Source organism: Hemitrygon akajei, chromosome 11, assembly GCF_048418815.1.
Source record: "Hemitrygon akajei chromosome 11, sHemAka1.3, whole genome shotgun sequence".
Taxonomy (NCBI): domain Eukaryota; kingdom Metazoa; phylum Chordata; class Chondrichthyes; order Myliobatiformes; family Dasyatidae; genus Hemitrygon; species Hemitrygon akajei.
Window position 1 is genome coordinate 142,242,222 of NC_133134.1, and position 12,612 is coordinate 142,254,833.

Below are 12,612 nucleotides of genomic sequence, written 5' to 3' on the forward strand. Positions count from 1 at the left end.
ATCAGTTAATAACCCATCAGTGGTGACTGATAAGTTTGTGGCCTAAAGTAGAAGGAGATGAGTTATTAACTTCAAACTTTCTGCATAATCACTCAGAGTTATCCTGCATGTGCATGTAACAAGAGCTGTATAACTCATCTCTTTCTACCTTCGGCCACAAACTTATCAATCACCCGTCTGTGGACACTTTCTGGAGGTCCAAGATCTGTATGCTCCACGACCGCTGGACTAAGTGTGTAAATGTAGGAGGGGACTATGTTGAAAAATAAATGTGCTAGGTTTTCTAAAATTGACTCCTTCTACCTTAGGCAACGAACTTATCAATCACTCCTCGTATAATCTTAGTGCTATATGGCACTGTTTAAAAAGCTTCTGAAAGTCTAAATACACCACATAAACTGTCATAGACAGCACAGAAACAGCATCTAGTCCATGCCGAAACCTATTCCCATTTATTGCACTGTACTATAGCCTTCTGTACCTCTACTATCTACGTATCTATCTGACCTTCTCTTAAATGTTGACATTGAGCTCGCATGCACCATTTGTGCTGGCATCTCATTCCACACTCTCATGACCCTTGAGTGAAGAAGTTTCCCCTCATGTTCCCCTTAAATGTTTCACCTTTCATCCTTAAACCATGACCTTTGGTTGTAATCCCACCTAACCTCAGTGGAAAAAGACTGCATTTACCTTGTCTATACCTTCAATATCTGTCTTGTCCTTATTCCTTTTGCTCTGTTCCTCAAGAGTTTCCAGCAGATTTTTCTAAACACGATTTCCCTTTCATAAATCCAAACACTGTCGGTTATCAAAATCCTTAATAGCACTTCTGTGGTTTTCATGAACCTAAAACATTACTCCCTTCCCCCACCTCCCCACCCTGACCTGTGCCAAGCACCATTGATGGTAAGAATAAGATGATTTGACAGATGAATGTGTGGCTGAAAAACTGCCGCAGAGGGCAGGGATTCCGATTTGCCCATCAAACTAATCTCTTCTGGGGAGTGTATGACCTGTATAAAAGGGATGGGTTACTCCTGAACTCAGGAGGGTCCAAAGTCCTTGCCAGGAGACTTGATAAAGTTGTATGTCATGATAAGAGGCTTAGATAGAGTAGGTAACCCAGGGCTTCAATGGCATAGTTTTAAGGTGATTGGAGGAAAATATAGGGGGAATGCTAGAGGTAGGTTCTTTGTACAGATAGTGATAAGTGCATGGAACACACTGCCAGAGGTGGTGGTAGAGCTACGAGGGGTGATTGATAAGTTCGTGGCCTAAGGTAGAAGGAGTCAATTTTAGAAAACCTAGCACATTTATTTTTCAACATAGTCCCCTCCTACATTTACACACTTAGTCCAGCGGTCGTGGAGCATACGGATCTTGGACCTCCAGAAAGTGTCCACAGCATGGGTGATTGATAAGTTCATGTCCTAAGGCAGGTGATGAGTTATACAGCTCTTTTTACATGAACATGCAGTTCAACTCTTTGAGTGATTATGCAGAAAGTTTGAAGTTAATAACTCGTCGGGGTGATTGGTAAGTTTGTGGTCTAAGGTAGAAGGAGATGAGTTATTAACTTCATGAGAGCTGTATAACTCATCTCTTTCTGCCTTAGGCCATGAACTTATCAATCACCCCTGCTGTGGACACTTTCTGGAGGTCCAAGATCCGTATGCTCCACGACCGCTGGACTAAGTGTGTAAATGTAGGAGGGGACTATGTTGAAAAATAAATGTTAGGTTTTCTAAAATTGATTCCTTTTACCTTAGGCCACAAACATATCAATCACCCCTCGTAGATACATTAGGAGCATTTTAGAAACTCTTGGATATGCATATAGATGAAAGAAAAATTGAGGGCTGTGCAGTGTGGGGGGGGGGGGGAGGGTTAGATTGATCTTCAAGTAGGTTAAATAGTCAGACATTGTAGGCCAAAGAAATTGTACTGTTCTATGTTCTAAACAGTCTTGAAACATGTATCTGACATTTTCATTGTCCTGTTCTTTTTTTTTCTCCCCAACCTCCCCACCCACAAGTTGCGCTCTTCAGTCGTGATGGACTGTGGAGGTTCGATCAGGGCATCATTAGTGGTGGGGGTCATTAGTTTGAAGTTTGTGAAAGAACAGGTCAGGACAGGTGGGGATTGGGAAATATGGATGGGGTCTTTGAGATGAAGTGATGACAGTTGTTTCAAAAGACATTTGTAGTGGAATAAGGGAGTGATAACAAAAGAAGGCTGTAGAAATCCAGTAGTATAACCCAAAAACTAAAATTCACAGTCATGGTACTGGTCAGGCTGGGCTGCATGGAAGAAGCAGGCCCAGTTGTTAAAAACTTGCCTCTTTCTGTGTGGTTCTTGCTACTTCCAAAACTGCATATGCAAATCAAATTTTCCCAAGAGAAACAAAAGCATGTTGCATGCCATTTGACACTATATTACACATGTAGATGTCTCCACATGGGATTGTGCCATATCTATGGAGGATCCTGAATAAATTTCCAATTTCATGAATACAATGCAGCAAGTAACCAACTGCATTTTGTTCTGATAAACAAAACTACACTACATGAAAGAAATTATAACCCAAACTTAACGATCATCATTCATTCAATGAAGTGTATAACATAAACACATCCAATGAAGTTCTACAATATGTAAGAGATATGACAGCAGTGAAAATGCTAGTTCCTGAGCAGATCTCAGAGATAACAAATTACGGTACTTGTAAATTATTTGCATTGTCCCATCTACATTATCCTTGTAGATAGGTTATGTAATATTACGCTTGTACTTTCCAGTGAAAAGGATTGTGCATCTTTAAACAAGGTAACTTCTTTATTGGTTATACTTAACACAGACTTTAAATTGCAATTTCCAAATGGCTTATTTAGCAGAATTGTCCCAACCACAGAATTCAGCAGCACAGCAGATACGGTAATTGTGCTCGTGAACATACACGTCAGCTAATTATTATTCCATTGTGATGGTATTTAACTCCATTCATTTTGTCGTAGTCCTTGTCAAGACTTGAGCAAAGCACAGCAACGTTTCAGTGTCTGCTTGCGTTGGCCTTACCTGAGAAATTGGACTGTCGAGTCAATTGACTCTGAAGACTAGTGGTATTATAGTTATTCCTTTCAGCTGCAGTGTTGGCTTTGTTTTTCATTTGAGAGTTTAGTTAACGGCCCTGTTTGGCCAAGTGTTTATTGTTGTTTTTCCCCTCGAGTTCTGTTTGCATTAAAGTCTGTGAACTATCAACGCTCTTCAGTGTCACTTGGGCCATATCCGAATGTAGTGACAGCAAAAGAATGGAGTTAAATATCATTACAATGAAATATTAATCAGCTAATGCGTGCATATTCATGACCACAATTGCCATACCTGCTGTACTGCCGAATCCATGGTTGTGACAAGAATAGTCTAAGTTGTTCTCCGTAATATGGGTAAAAAAATTAACTTCACAACTAGGCATAATTTTAAATGTTATGCTAATAATGCAATGATAATTTCATTTTTGAAAATAAATTCAGTGCAAGGGATTTCAAAGTTCAAAGTACATTTATTATCAGAATATGTATAATATATGCAATCTTGAAATTCGCCTCCTTACAAGTAACCACAAAACAAAGAAATCCAACAGAACCCATTTAAAAAAAAAAGATGTGCAGAAAAAAACAAATTTTGCAAACAATAAAAATAGCAAATAACATTCAGAACTAAAATTCAGGAACGTAAGGCCAATCACAGCCGATCTAGGTGCCGTTAGTTGCAGGCCACAGCCTCAGTTCAGTGCAGATGAATAAACCTCGTGGAGCAGTGAGCTGAACACCGGCCAACACACAACACCCTGACCTTTACATTCTAGCCTGGCACTTAAACTGGCTAAACGTTGGGGTTTAGAGCTCCTCGCTCTTGGACTCAGGCCCCGCCAGCTCAACTCTGTCATGCCTTGGTTCTACCACTTCAAATCTCCTCCTAGTTCACTCCAGCAGCCAAACATTGGCTCATTCCCCGCTCTCAGGCCTGGGCCCCACCACCTGAATTTTGTCCATACACACTACAACCCTCCTGCACATTCGCGACTTCACACCACACAAAAATGCCAGGTCGTGCCGGCGGTTCAAAAGCTCGACTCCAAACGGGAAGTTACAGGCTATTGATTGCAGTGATCGTTTTTGAGGCAAAAGTGCGAATTGTAAAGTAGTTAATAGATGCTTTTGCTGCCAGCACGTCTTCACTGTGCTTCACCAGTGCCATCTTGAAATGGATTTTTTAAGAAACATAGAAAATTTTAAAAGGGGGTTTTAATTTTGAAAAGACTTCAAGGTTACTCCATTTCTGGAGCAGCATGCTCAAAGACGGACTTCATCCAAATGGCAGGCATTAATTTATCTGTTTGGCATCGATTCATTGTTATGCATTTATGCATGCTAATGTGGAGTAATCCAAGCATTCTTCAACCAAGAACATTAGTCCAGACTGATTATGTGGAGATGTACTGCCTCATGCTTGATAGAGGAAATTTCCAGAACTGGTGCCGAGTTGTTCATCTCAGTCAGAATGATTGCTACGGAAAATGGAAAACACTAGACAAATCTCTGCAATATTCCTCCATAAAACTAGATGCAGATGAAAGCATTGACAATATATTAATACTAGAAACTGTCCACATCATTAGATGGCTCAAGGATTGGGTCATAGATTAAAAGGACAGGTTTAACAAATATGAGACCCAGAACAAATTCATAAGAATTAGGAACAGGAGTAGGCCATTTGGCCCATCGAGCCTGCTCCGCCATTCAATAAGATCATGGCTGATCTAGCCATGAACTCATCTCCACCTATCTGTCTTTACCCCATAACTCTTAATTCCCCTACTATGCAAAAATCTATCCAAACTTGTCTTAAAGATATTTACTGAGGTAGCCTCTACGGCTGCATTGTGCAGAGAATTCCACAGATTCACCACTCTCTGGGAAAAGCAGTTCCTCCTCATCTCCGATCGAAATCTGCTCCCCTCAATCTTGAGGCCATGTCCCCTAGTTCTAGTCTCACCTACCAGTGGAAATAACTTTCCTGCCTCTATCTTATCTATCCCTTTCACAATTTTATATGTTTCTATAAGATCTCTTCTTATTCTTCTGAATTCCAGTGAGTACAATACCAGGCGACTCAATCTTTCCTCATGGTTTAACCCCCCCCTCATCTTTGGAATCAACCGGGTGAATCTCCTCTGCACCGCCTCCAAAGCCAGTATATCCTTCCTCAAGTATGGAGACCAGAACTGCATACAGTACTCTGTACAGTTGTAGCATAACCTCCTGCTCTTAAATTCAATCCCTCTAGCAATGAAGGCCAACTTTCCATTTGCCTTCTTGATAGCCTGCTGCACCTGCAAATCAACCTTTTTTGATTCATGCACAAGCACTCCCAAGTTCCTCTACACAGCAGCATGCTGCAATTTTTTGCCATTTAAATAATGATCTGCTCTTTCATTTTTCCTTCCTCACATTTTCCAACATTGTGCTCCATCTGCCAGATGCTTGCCCACTCACGTAACCTATCTATATCTCTCTGCAGACTCTCCATATCTTATGCACAATTTGCTTTTCCACTCAACTTAGTATCATCAGCAAACGTTGATTTACAAGTATACAACTCCAAGATCTAGAGTTATTTGGTGCTGGTATTTGCAATGACTCCCTTAGCTAAGATTTTTTTTTGAAACTACATGCACCTCTACTTGAGATAAAGTACAAATATTTAGGATTGATGTTTGAGGAGACTAGGTATGTCACTAAAGACTCTAGCAAATTTCTACAGATGTACAGTATTCTGACTGGTTGCATCACTGCCAGGTATGGAGGCTCCAATGAACACCCTGCAAAGGGCACAACCTTACCCACCATTAAGGACATCTTCAAAAGTTGGGGCCTTAAAGTAGGTGGCTTCTATCATTAAGGATGCTCGTGATCTTGGACATGATGTCTTCTCATTACTACTATCAACAGGAGCTTGAAGGCCCCCACTCAATGTTTTAGAAACAGTTTTTTTCCCTCTGCCACCAGTTCTCGTCTTGGTTCATAGCTGCCACAAAACAATAAACTTCACAAGATATGTCAGCGATAATAAACCTGATTCTGAAATAAGGAACCTGGTTTCAGAAAAAGTGTCCAAACATTTCAGATGAGGAAGAATTTCTTCTCTCAGAGAATCATGGATCTTTAGAGTTCTCTACTCCACAGAGATAATTCCCACCATGGATGGTCCCAAGACCGGCTGTGAGAGGAGGAGTTCTGGGCATGGGGCCAGCAATCCCATCCCATAAAAACCCAGTGCTACAGAAACACCAACAAAAGCTCTAAAGACCTTATCCCTGAGAGAGGAAGGATACACCAGGAAGATGGTCTAAGCTGAAGACAACCTGAAAGACTTGCCCTAGACAGAGGATTCTGGCAAGCTACTGTGGACAGCCTACACCCCAGTAGGGGTGATAGGGCTTAAGTAACTAAGTACTCCACAGAGTTGGGCACACTGAATATACTTCTGAAGTCAGTAATTGACAGGCATCTCAGTTATATGGGAGGCCAGGTGTATAGGAAAACACTTAGAGCCCAAGACTCTCATTATCGAGGACTGGTGGAGTAGTCTCCAGCTCTGACCAGCCAGCTCCTGATCCTTATTAATTTCTCCCATGTTCACAGAGGAGATTGTTTATGAATCCCTGAACTCTTGATTTTGGCAATTGAAGATACAGTTGCCAAAGGTGAAGATGTTTATTTAGGGATGATTAAGAGATCAAGTTAGATAAGCACAGAAAGGTCTCTCATTTTAGGGACTTGGCACAGGGTTCTGGGCCAGTGATAGGTCTAAAGGAGACACAGAGGAATATAGACCAGCCAACACAAAATGACCCCTGAACGTCTTACCTGGAGTTGTTGCAGGCAATAGAGTTCATATGAAGTTTGGCCACACTGTACTTACAAACTAGTATAACAAGTTTTATTCAGGTTGATCATAGACACAGTTTTAAGGCTTGTTTATTGCGGAGGTAATGAAAGGTAAAACCTGACACGTCGAGCAATAGGTAGAAACATTAGGTGGACTTGACCACAGGGATGAGATGGTTCCAGCACGCTGCCCTAAATTATTTTTTTTTTAAAAACCCTTAGGCCCTGGATTGGTATACCGGCTCAAGTAGCAAATACACGGAAATAAAACTTCATGATCCAAGGTCCTCCTTCTACCAAGAGGAAAGCGTGAACGCTCTCTCAATAGCCTGATTTCATTCAAAGGTCACACATCCCTTTTCAATACACAATAAGCGCCCCAGCAGGAGCACGCGGTGGATTTGACAAATTTACTCACGGCTGTTTTGCAAGGTTTTCCTCGATTATTTTCACATAACTGGTGGGGACCAAACCCTGGGGCGCGGCAGCTTTGGAACCGGTGGTTTTTTGCGCTAATAGGTATTCTCCTTCATTCCGGATGACTCTCAGTTTCTCTCCCTTCTTCAGTGACAACTCCTCTGGGGTCCTGGCCTCGAAATCGTACAGAGCAGCGTAGATGGGTCCGGCTTCAATGGGTGCGGCAGGAGATGGTTTCACCGGCACCTTAGTTTGCAGGTGGGGACCCGAGATAGTAGCGATCTGTCGGGGTCTTTGGACCGGGTTCGAGGTTGGGGCTTCAGGCCAGATGAGATCCCAGAGTGCCCGCAGACAAGGTAGCCAGCCCCGCAAGGTCTCTTCCATGATACACGCACCCTCTCACTCACCAGCCTTGTTGCGATTTCCATGAAACTGCTTCAACCTCGATTTAAGTATCTTCTGTTAACAAAAGGCTGTCGAAACATTGATCAATACACACAGATTGCTACCTGTAGGAATGTTTTAAACTCGTGGCTTTATCTGGTATACTTTTGGGGGTGGGTCCTCTGAACTTTCTGCAGTCGGTAATAGTACTGGTGGAACCGGTTTTCAAGTGTCAGCGGCTGGTATGTGGAAAATGCGCAAATCAGTGCACTCAGGTAAACGCGAAAATGGAAGACACTATTTTGTATCGCCGGTAATTTGCACAGTAGCGCTTCAAATTTACCCCATTCGGGTAAAGGTGTTGCCCATCACTGCTAGCACTATTAACACCCGGGAAATAAAACGAAATATTGTGTATTTTGAAACAAAAATGTTTAGGAAGACTTTGGTAGCCTCTGGTTTGGTCTCTTCCCTCACCGTTTTCTCTCATCTGTCACCGCTGAATGTGAGTTGCCATTGTGCCTCCGGTTTTCACTCGTTACTGTCTTAATTCAGCCCAACCTTAACATAATCCTTTCGCCTTGTGACTCAGCCACGTTTCCCACTTATCCAGTTCCATTTTAACTGTTGCGATTTGCAAGACCTTTTTAAAGAAGGGCACATCTCTGGAATGTTAAATTGTTTGCTCTCTCCACTGAATTATAAAAAAACCAACCTCTTGTTTGATTTCATCAGGTGCTACTAGATAATGTGGTCTGCTCTTTCAATGTAGATACACTGATCAGTGGGAAAATTGGCCCTTTGGCTCAAAAAGTAGTTTACATTCAATGTAGACTAGTAATCAGATTAGTTCATCCTATTCCTATATCTCTAATCTAATCTTGAATATTCACGGATGTTGTTTTAAGTACTAAGCAAACACTAACTAAATAGCAGGAGAAAGACACCTGCAGTTCCACATCAGCTGGTTCAAGCACAACTACTTCCCTTCAATCACTGGGTTCTTGATCCAACAGGTACAAGCATAATCAGTGCAGTTTGGCAACATTGTGACCACTTTGAGTGAAAATGGACTTCTTTTTGTTCTACTTGTGTTCATTCTTGTAGAAGTTGTGTTTTTCTTGTGTATACTGCTATATAATGTTATTGCCACAAGTAAGTTTTTCACTGCATTTGGGCATTTGTGCACATGACCATAAAGTTGACTGACTTTTAACTGCAGGAGAGAAATCCACAGCTGCACCATTCAGGCTGATGGTAATTTTACTGTTTCCATTTTTAATTATCTCCATTTTATGTCACCTCACTCCAAACCCATTCAAAACGAGACACATTTCCTCCAATCCATACTCTATGAACTCAGAATATTTTTCTTCTGGTGCTGAGACAGTACACAGAGAATCCCTAGTCCACAACTGCTCAAACAACATTTAGCGTGTCTCATTGAGTTCAGTACCTAGGCCCACATAAGAACATAAGAAATAGGAGCAGGAGTAGGCCATTTGGCCCATCGAGCATGCTCCACTATTCAATAAGATCATGGCTCATCTGACCATGGACTTACCTCCACCTACCTGCCTTTTCCCTACTATGCAAAAATCTATCCAACCTTGTCTTAAATATATTTACTGAGGTAGCTTCCACTGCTTCACTGGGCAGAAAATTCCACAGATTCACCACTCTCTGGAAAAGCACTTCCCCCTCATCTCCATCCTAAATCTACTACCCTGAATCTTGAGGCCATGTCCCCTAGTTCTAGTCTCATCTACCAGTGGAAACAACTTTCCTGCCTCTGTCTTATCTATCCCTTTCATAATTTTATGTTTCTATAAGTTCTCATCTCATTCTTCTGAATTCCAGCGAGTACAGTCCCAGGCAACACAATCTCTCCTCATAGTCTAGCCCACTCATCTCTGGTGAACCTCCTCTGCAAAGCCTCCAAAGCCAGTAAGTAAGGAGACCAGAAATGCACATGGTGCTGCAGCCTCACCAGTACCTTGTACAGTTGCTGCATATCCTCCCTGCTCTTAAATACAATCCCTCTAGCAATGAAGGCCAATATTCCATTTGCCTTCTTGATTGCCTGCTGCACCTGCAAACCAACATTTTGTGACTCATGCACATGTATCCCAACACTCTGCTTTCTATTAGTTAACCAATCCTCTATCCATCCTAATACATCACCTCCAACTATATGCATCCTTATCTTATGGATAAGTGTTTTATGTGGCACCTTATCAACTGCCTTCTGAAAATCCAAGTAAATAATGTCCATCTGTTCCCCTCTATCCACTGCACTCCTTATATATCCTCAAAGAACTCCATTAAGTTTGTCAAACAGGACTTCACTGAATCCATGCTGTGTCTGCCTGATGGATCCATTTCTTTCCAGATGCCTCAATATTTCTTTTTTAATGATAGCTTCAAGCATTTTCAAACCAGAGGTGTTAAACTAACTGGCCTATAGTTACCTGCCTTTTGTCAACATCCTTTTTTGAACAGTGGTGTGACATTTGCCATCTTCCAATCTTCCAGGTCCTGCCCAGTGTCCACAAAATTTTGGTAAATCATCAGCAAAGCCTCTACTATAACTTCTGCCATTTCTTTCAGTACCCTGGGATGCATTCCATCAAGACCAGGGGACTTAGCTATCTTCAGACCCACAAGTTTTCCCAACACTACCTCTTTAATAACAGCTATTGTAGTGAGGTGTTTACCTCCCATCCATTCATAACATCTCCCTTTGGCACATTAGATACGTCCTCTACCGTGAAGACCAACACAAAATAGTCATTCAAAGCCTCGGCCATTTCCTCATTACCCAATATCAATTACCCCTTCTCGCCCTCTGAGGGACCTACACTCACTTTAGCCACCCTTTTCTGCTTTATATAATTATAAAAACTACCATCTGTTTTTATATTTTGTTCTAGTTTATTTTAATAATCCAGTTTCCCATTCTTTACTGCTCACTTAATGGTACTTAGTTGCTTTTTAAACTTTTACCAATCTTCCACTTTCCCACTACTCCTGGCAACTTTGTATACATGAGCTTTTAGTTTGATGCCTTCTTTTATTTCCTTAGTTATCCAAAGTGGGCTCTCCACACCCTTACTGTCCCTGCTTTTAACTGGTATATACTTTTGTTGAGCACTGTAAAATCTCTTTGAAAGTCTTCCACTGTTCCTCAACTGTGCCACCATATAGCCCGTGTTCCCGGTCTACACTAGCCAAATCCTCCCTCATCCCATTGTAGTCTCCATTGTTTAGGAATAATACACTGGTTTTAAATTGAACTATTGCACCCTCCATTTGTATGAGAAATTCTATCATACTGTGATCACACTTTCCAAGAGGGATCCCTAATTACAATATCACTAATTTTACCTGTTTCATTACACAGGAACAGATCCAAGATAGCACGTTCCCTTGTCGGTTCAGTAACATGCTGTTCAAGAAAGCCATCATGAATGCATTCTATGAAGTCCTCCTCAAAACTGCCTCGACCAACTTGATTTATCCAATCTATGTGCAAGTTAAAATCTCCATTCTTACATGCTTCAGATATTTCTCTGTTTATTGTCTGTGCCACTGTAATGTTATTATTTGGTGGTCGAAACACAACTCCCAGCAATGACTTATTCCCTTTACTATTCCTAATCCCTACCCAGGTGGATTCAATATTCTGCTCCTTAGATCTTATATCATCTCTCATTATTGCACTGATCTCATCTTTAATTGTGCTGCCCCACCTCCCTTACCTTCCTGCCTACCCTTCCGTATTACCTAATATCCTTGGATATTTAATTCCCAATCCTCTCCACCCTGCAACCACGCCTCTGTAATGGCCACTAAATCTTACTTCTTTGTACTGATTTGAGCCACAAGTTTACTGACCTTATTTTGACACTACGGGTATTCAAATAAAATGCCCTTACACTCATTGTGCTTTTAAAATCATGTAATCTTTTACTCTTTTGCAATTGACTTTTCTTCACTCCACTCTTACTATTCTCTTTTTTATCATTTGTTTTTCTTTATCTTTATCCACATTTTTCTTGTTTACTTTATCCATACTTCTCCAATCTGTTGAACCACACCCCTGCTATTTAGTTTAAAGCCCTATCCACAGCCCAGTTATGTGATTCTCTAGGATCCAGGTCTAATCACGGTTCAGGTGGAGCCCATCCCATTGGTACAGCTCCCTCCTTCCCCAATTCTGGTGCCAATTTCCTATGAATTCAAACCCACTTCTCCCACACCAGTCCTTGAGTCACGCATTTAACTCTCTAATCTTCGTGACTCTATGCCAATTTGCCTGTGGCTCAGGTAGTAATCCAGAGATCACCACCTTTTTGGTTCTGCTCTTTAACTTAGTCTCTAGCTGCTCAAATTCCCTCAGCACAACCTCTTTCCTCATTCTACCTATGTTGTTGGTACCCACATGGATCATGACAACTGGATCTTTCCCCTCCCACTGCAAATTCCTCTGCAGGTCAGATAAGATGTCCCAAACCCAGGCACCAGGCAGGCAACACAGCCTTCAGGATGCTGTATCCTCATGACAGAGAACTCTGTCTATAATATCCCTGATTACCACTACATTTCTCTTCTCTCCTCCCTGTTGAATGGCTCCCTGAACTACAGTGCCACAATTAGGTTGCTCATCCTTCACAGCCCCCACTCTCATCCACACAGGGAGCAAGAATCTCGGACCTGTTGGACAAGCTCAAGGGCTGAGGCTCCTCCAGCATCTTCTCTTGGATCCCACTACCCACCTCACTTGCAGTCACACCGTCTTGTCTCTGACCACAGACCGAATTTGAGGCAGCTAACCTAATGGGTGTGACTACCTCCT

The 12,612-nt window shown here is 41.8% G+C and overlaps 1 protein-coding gene across 1 annotated transcript in view; it reads right to left on the reverse strand.

Moving 5' to 3' along the window:
• Positions 1–8,112, reverse strand: part of LOC140736085 (tyrosine-protein kinase Srms-like) — a 44,267-nt gene extending 36,155 nt beyond the window's left edge. The window contains exon 1 of the mRNA XM_073061834.1: positions 7,372–8,112. Coding sequence (XP_072917935.1) covers positions 7,372–7,754 — 383 coding nt within the window. The 5' untranslated portion in view covers positions 7,755–8,112. The remainder of the gene's footprint in view (positions 1–7,371) is intronic.
• Between the last annotated feature and the right edge of the window lie 4,500 nt (positions 8,113–12,612).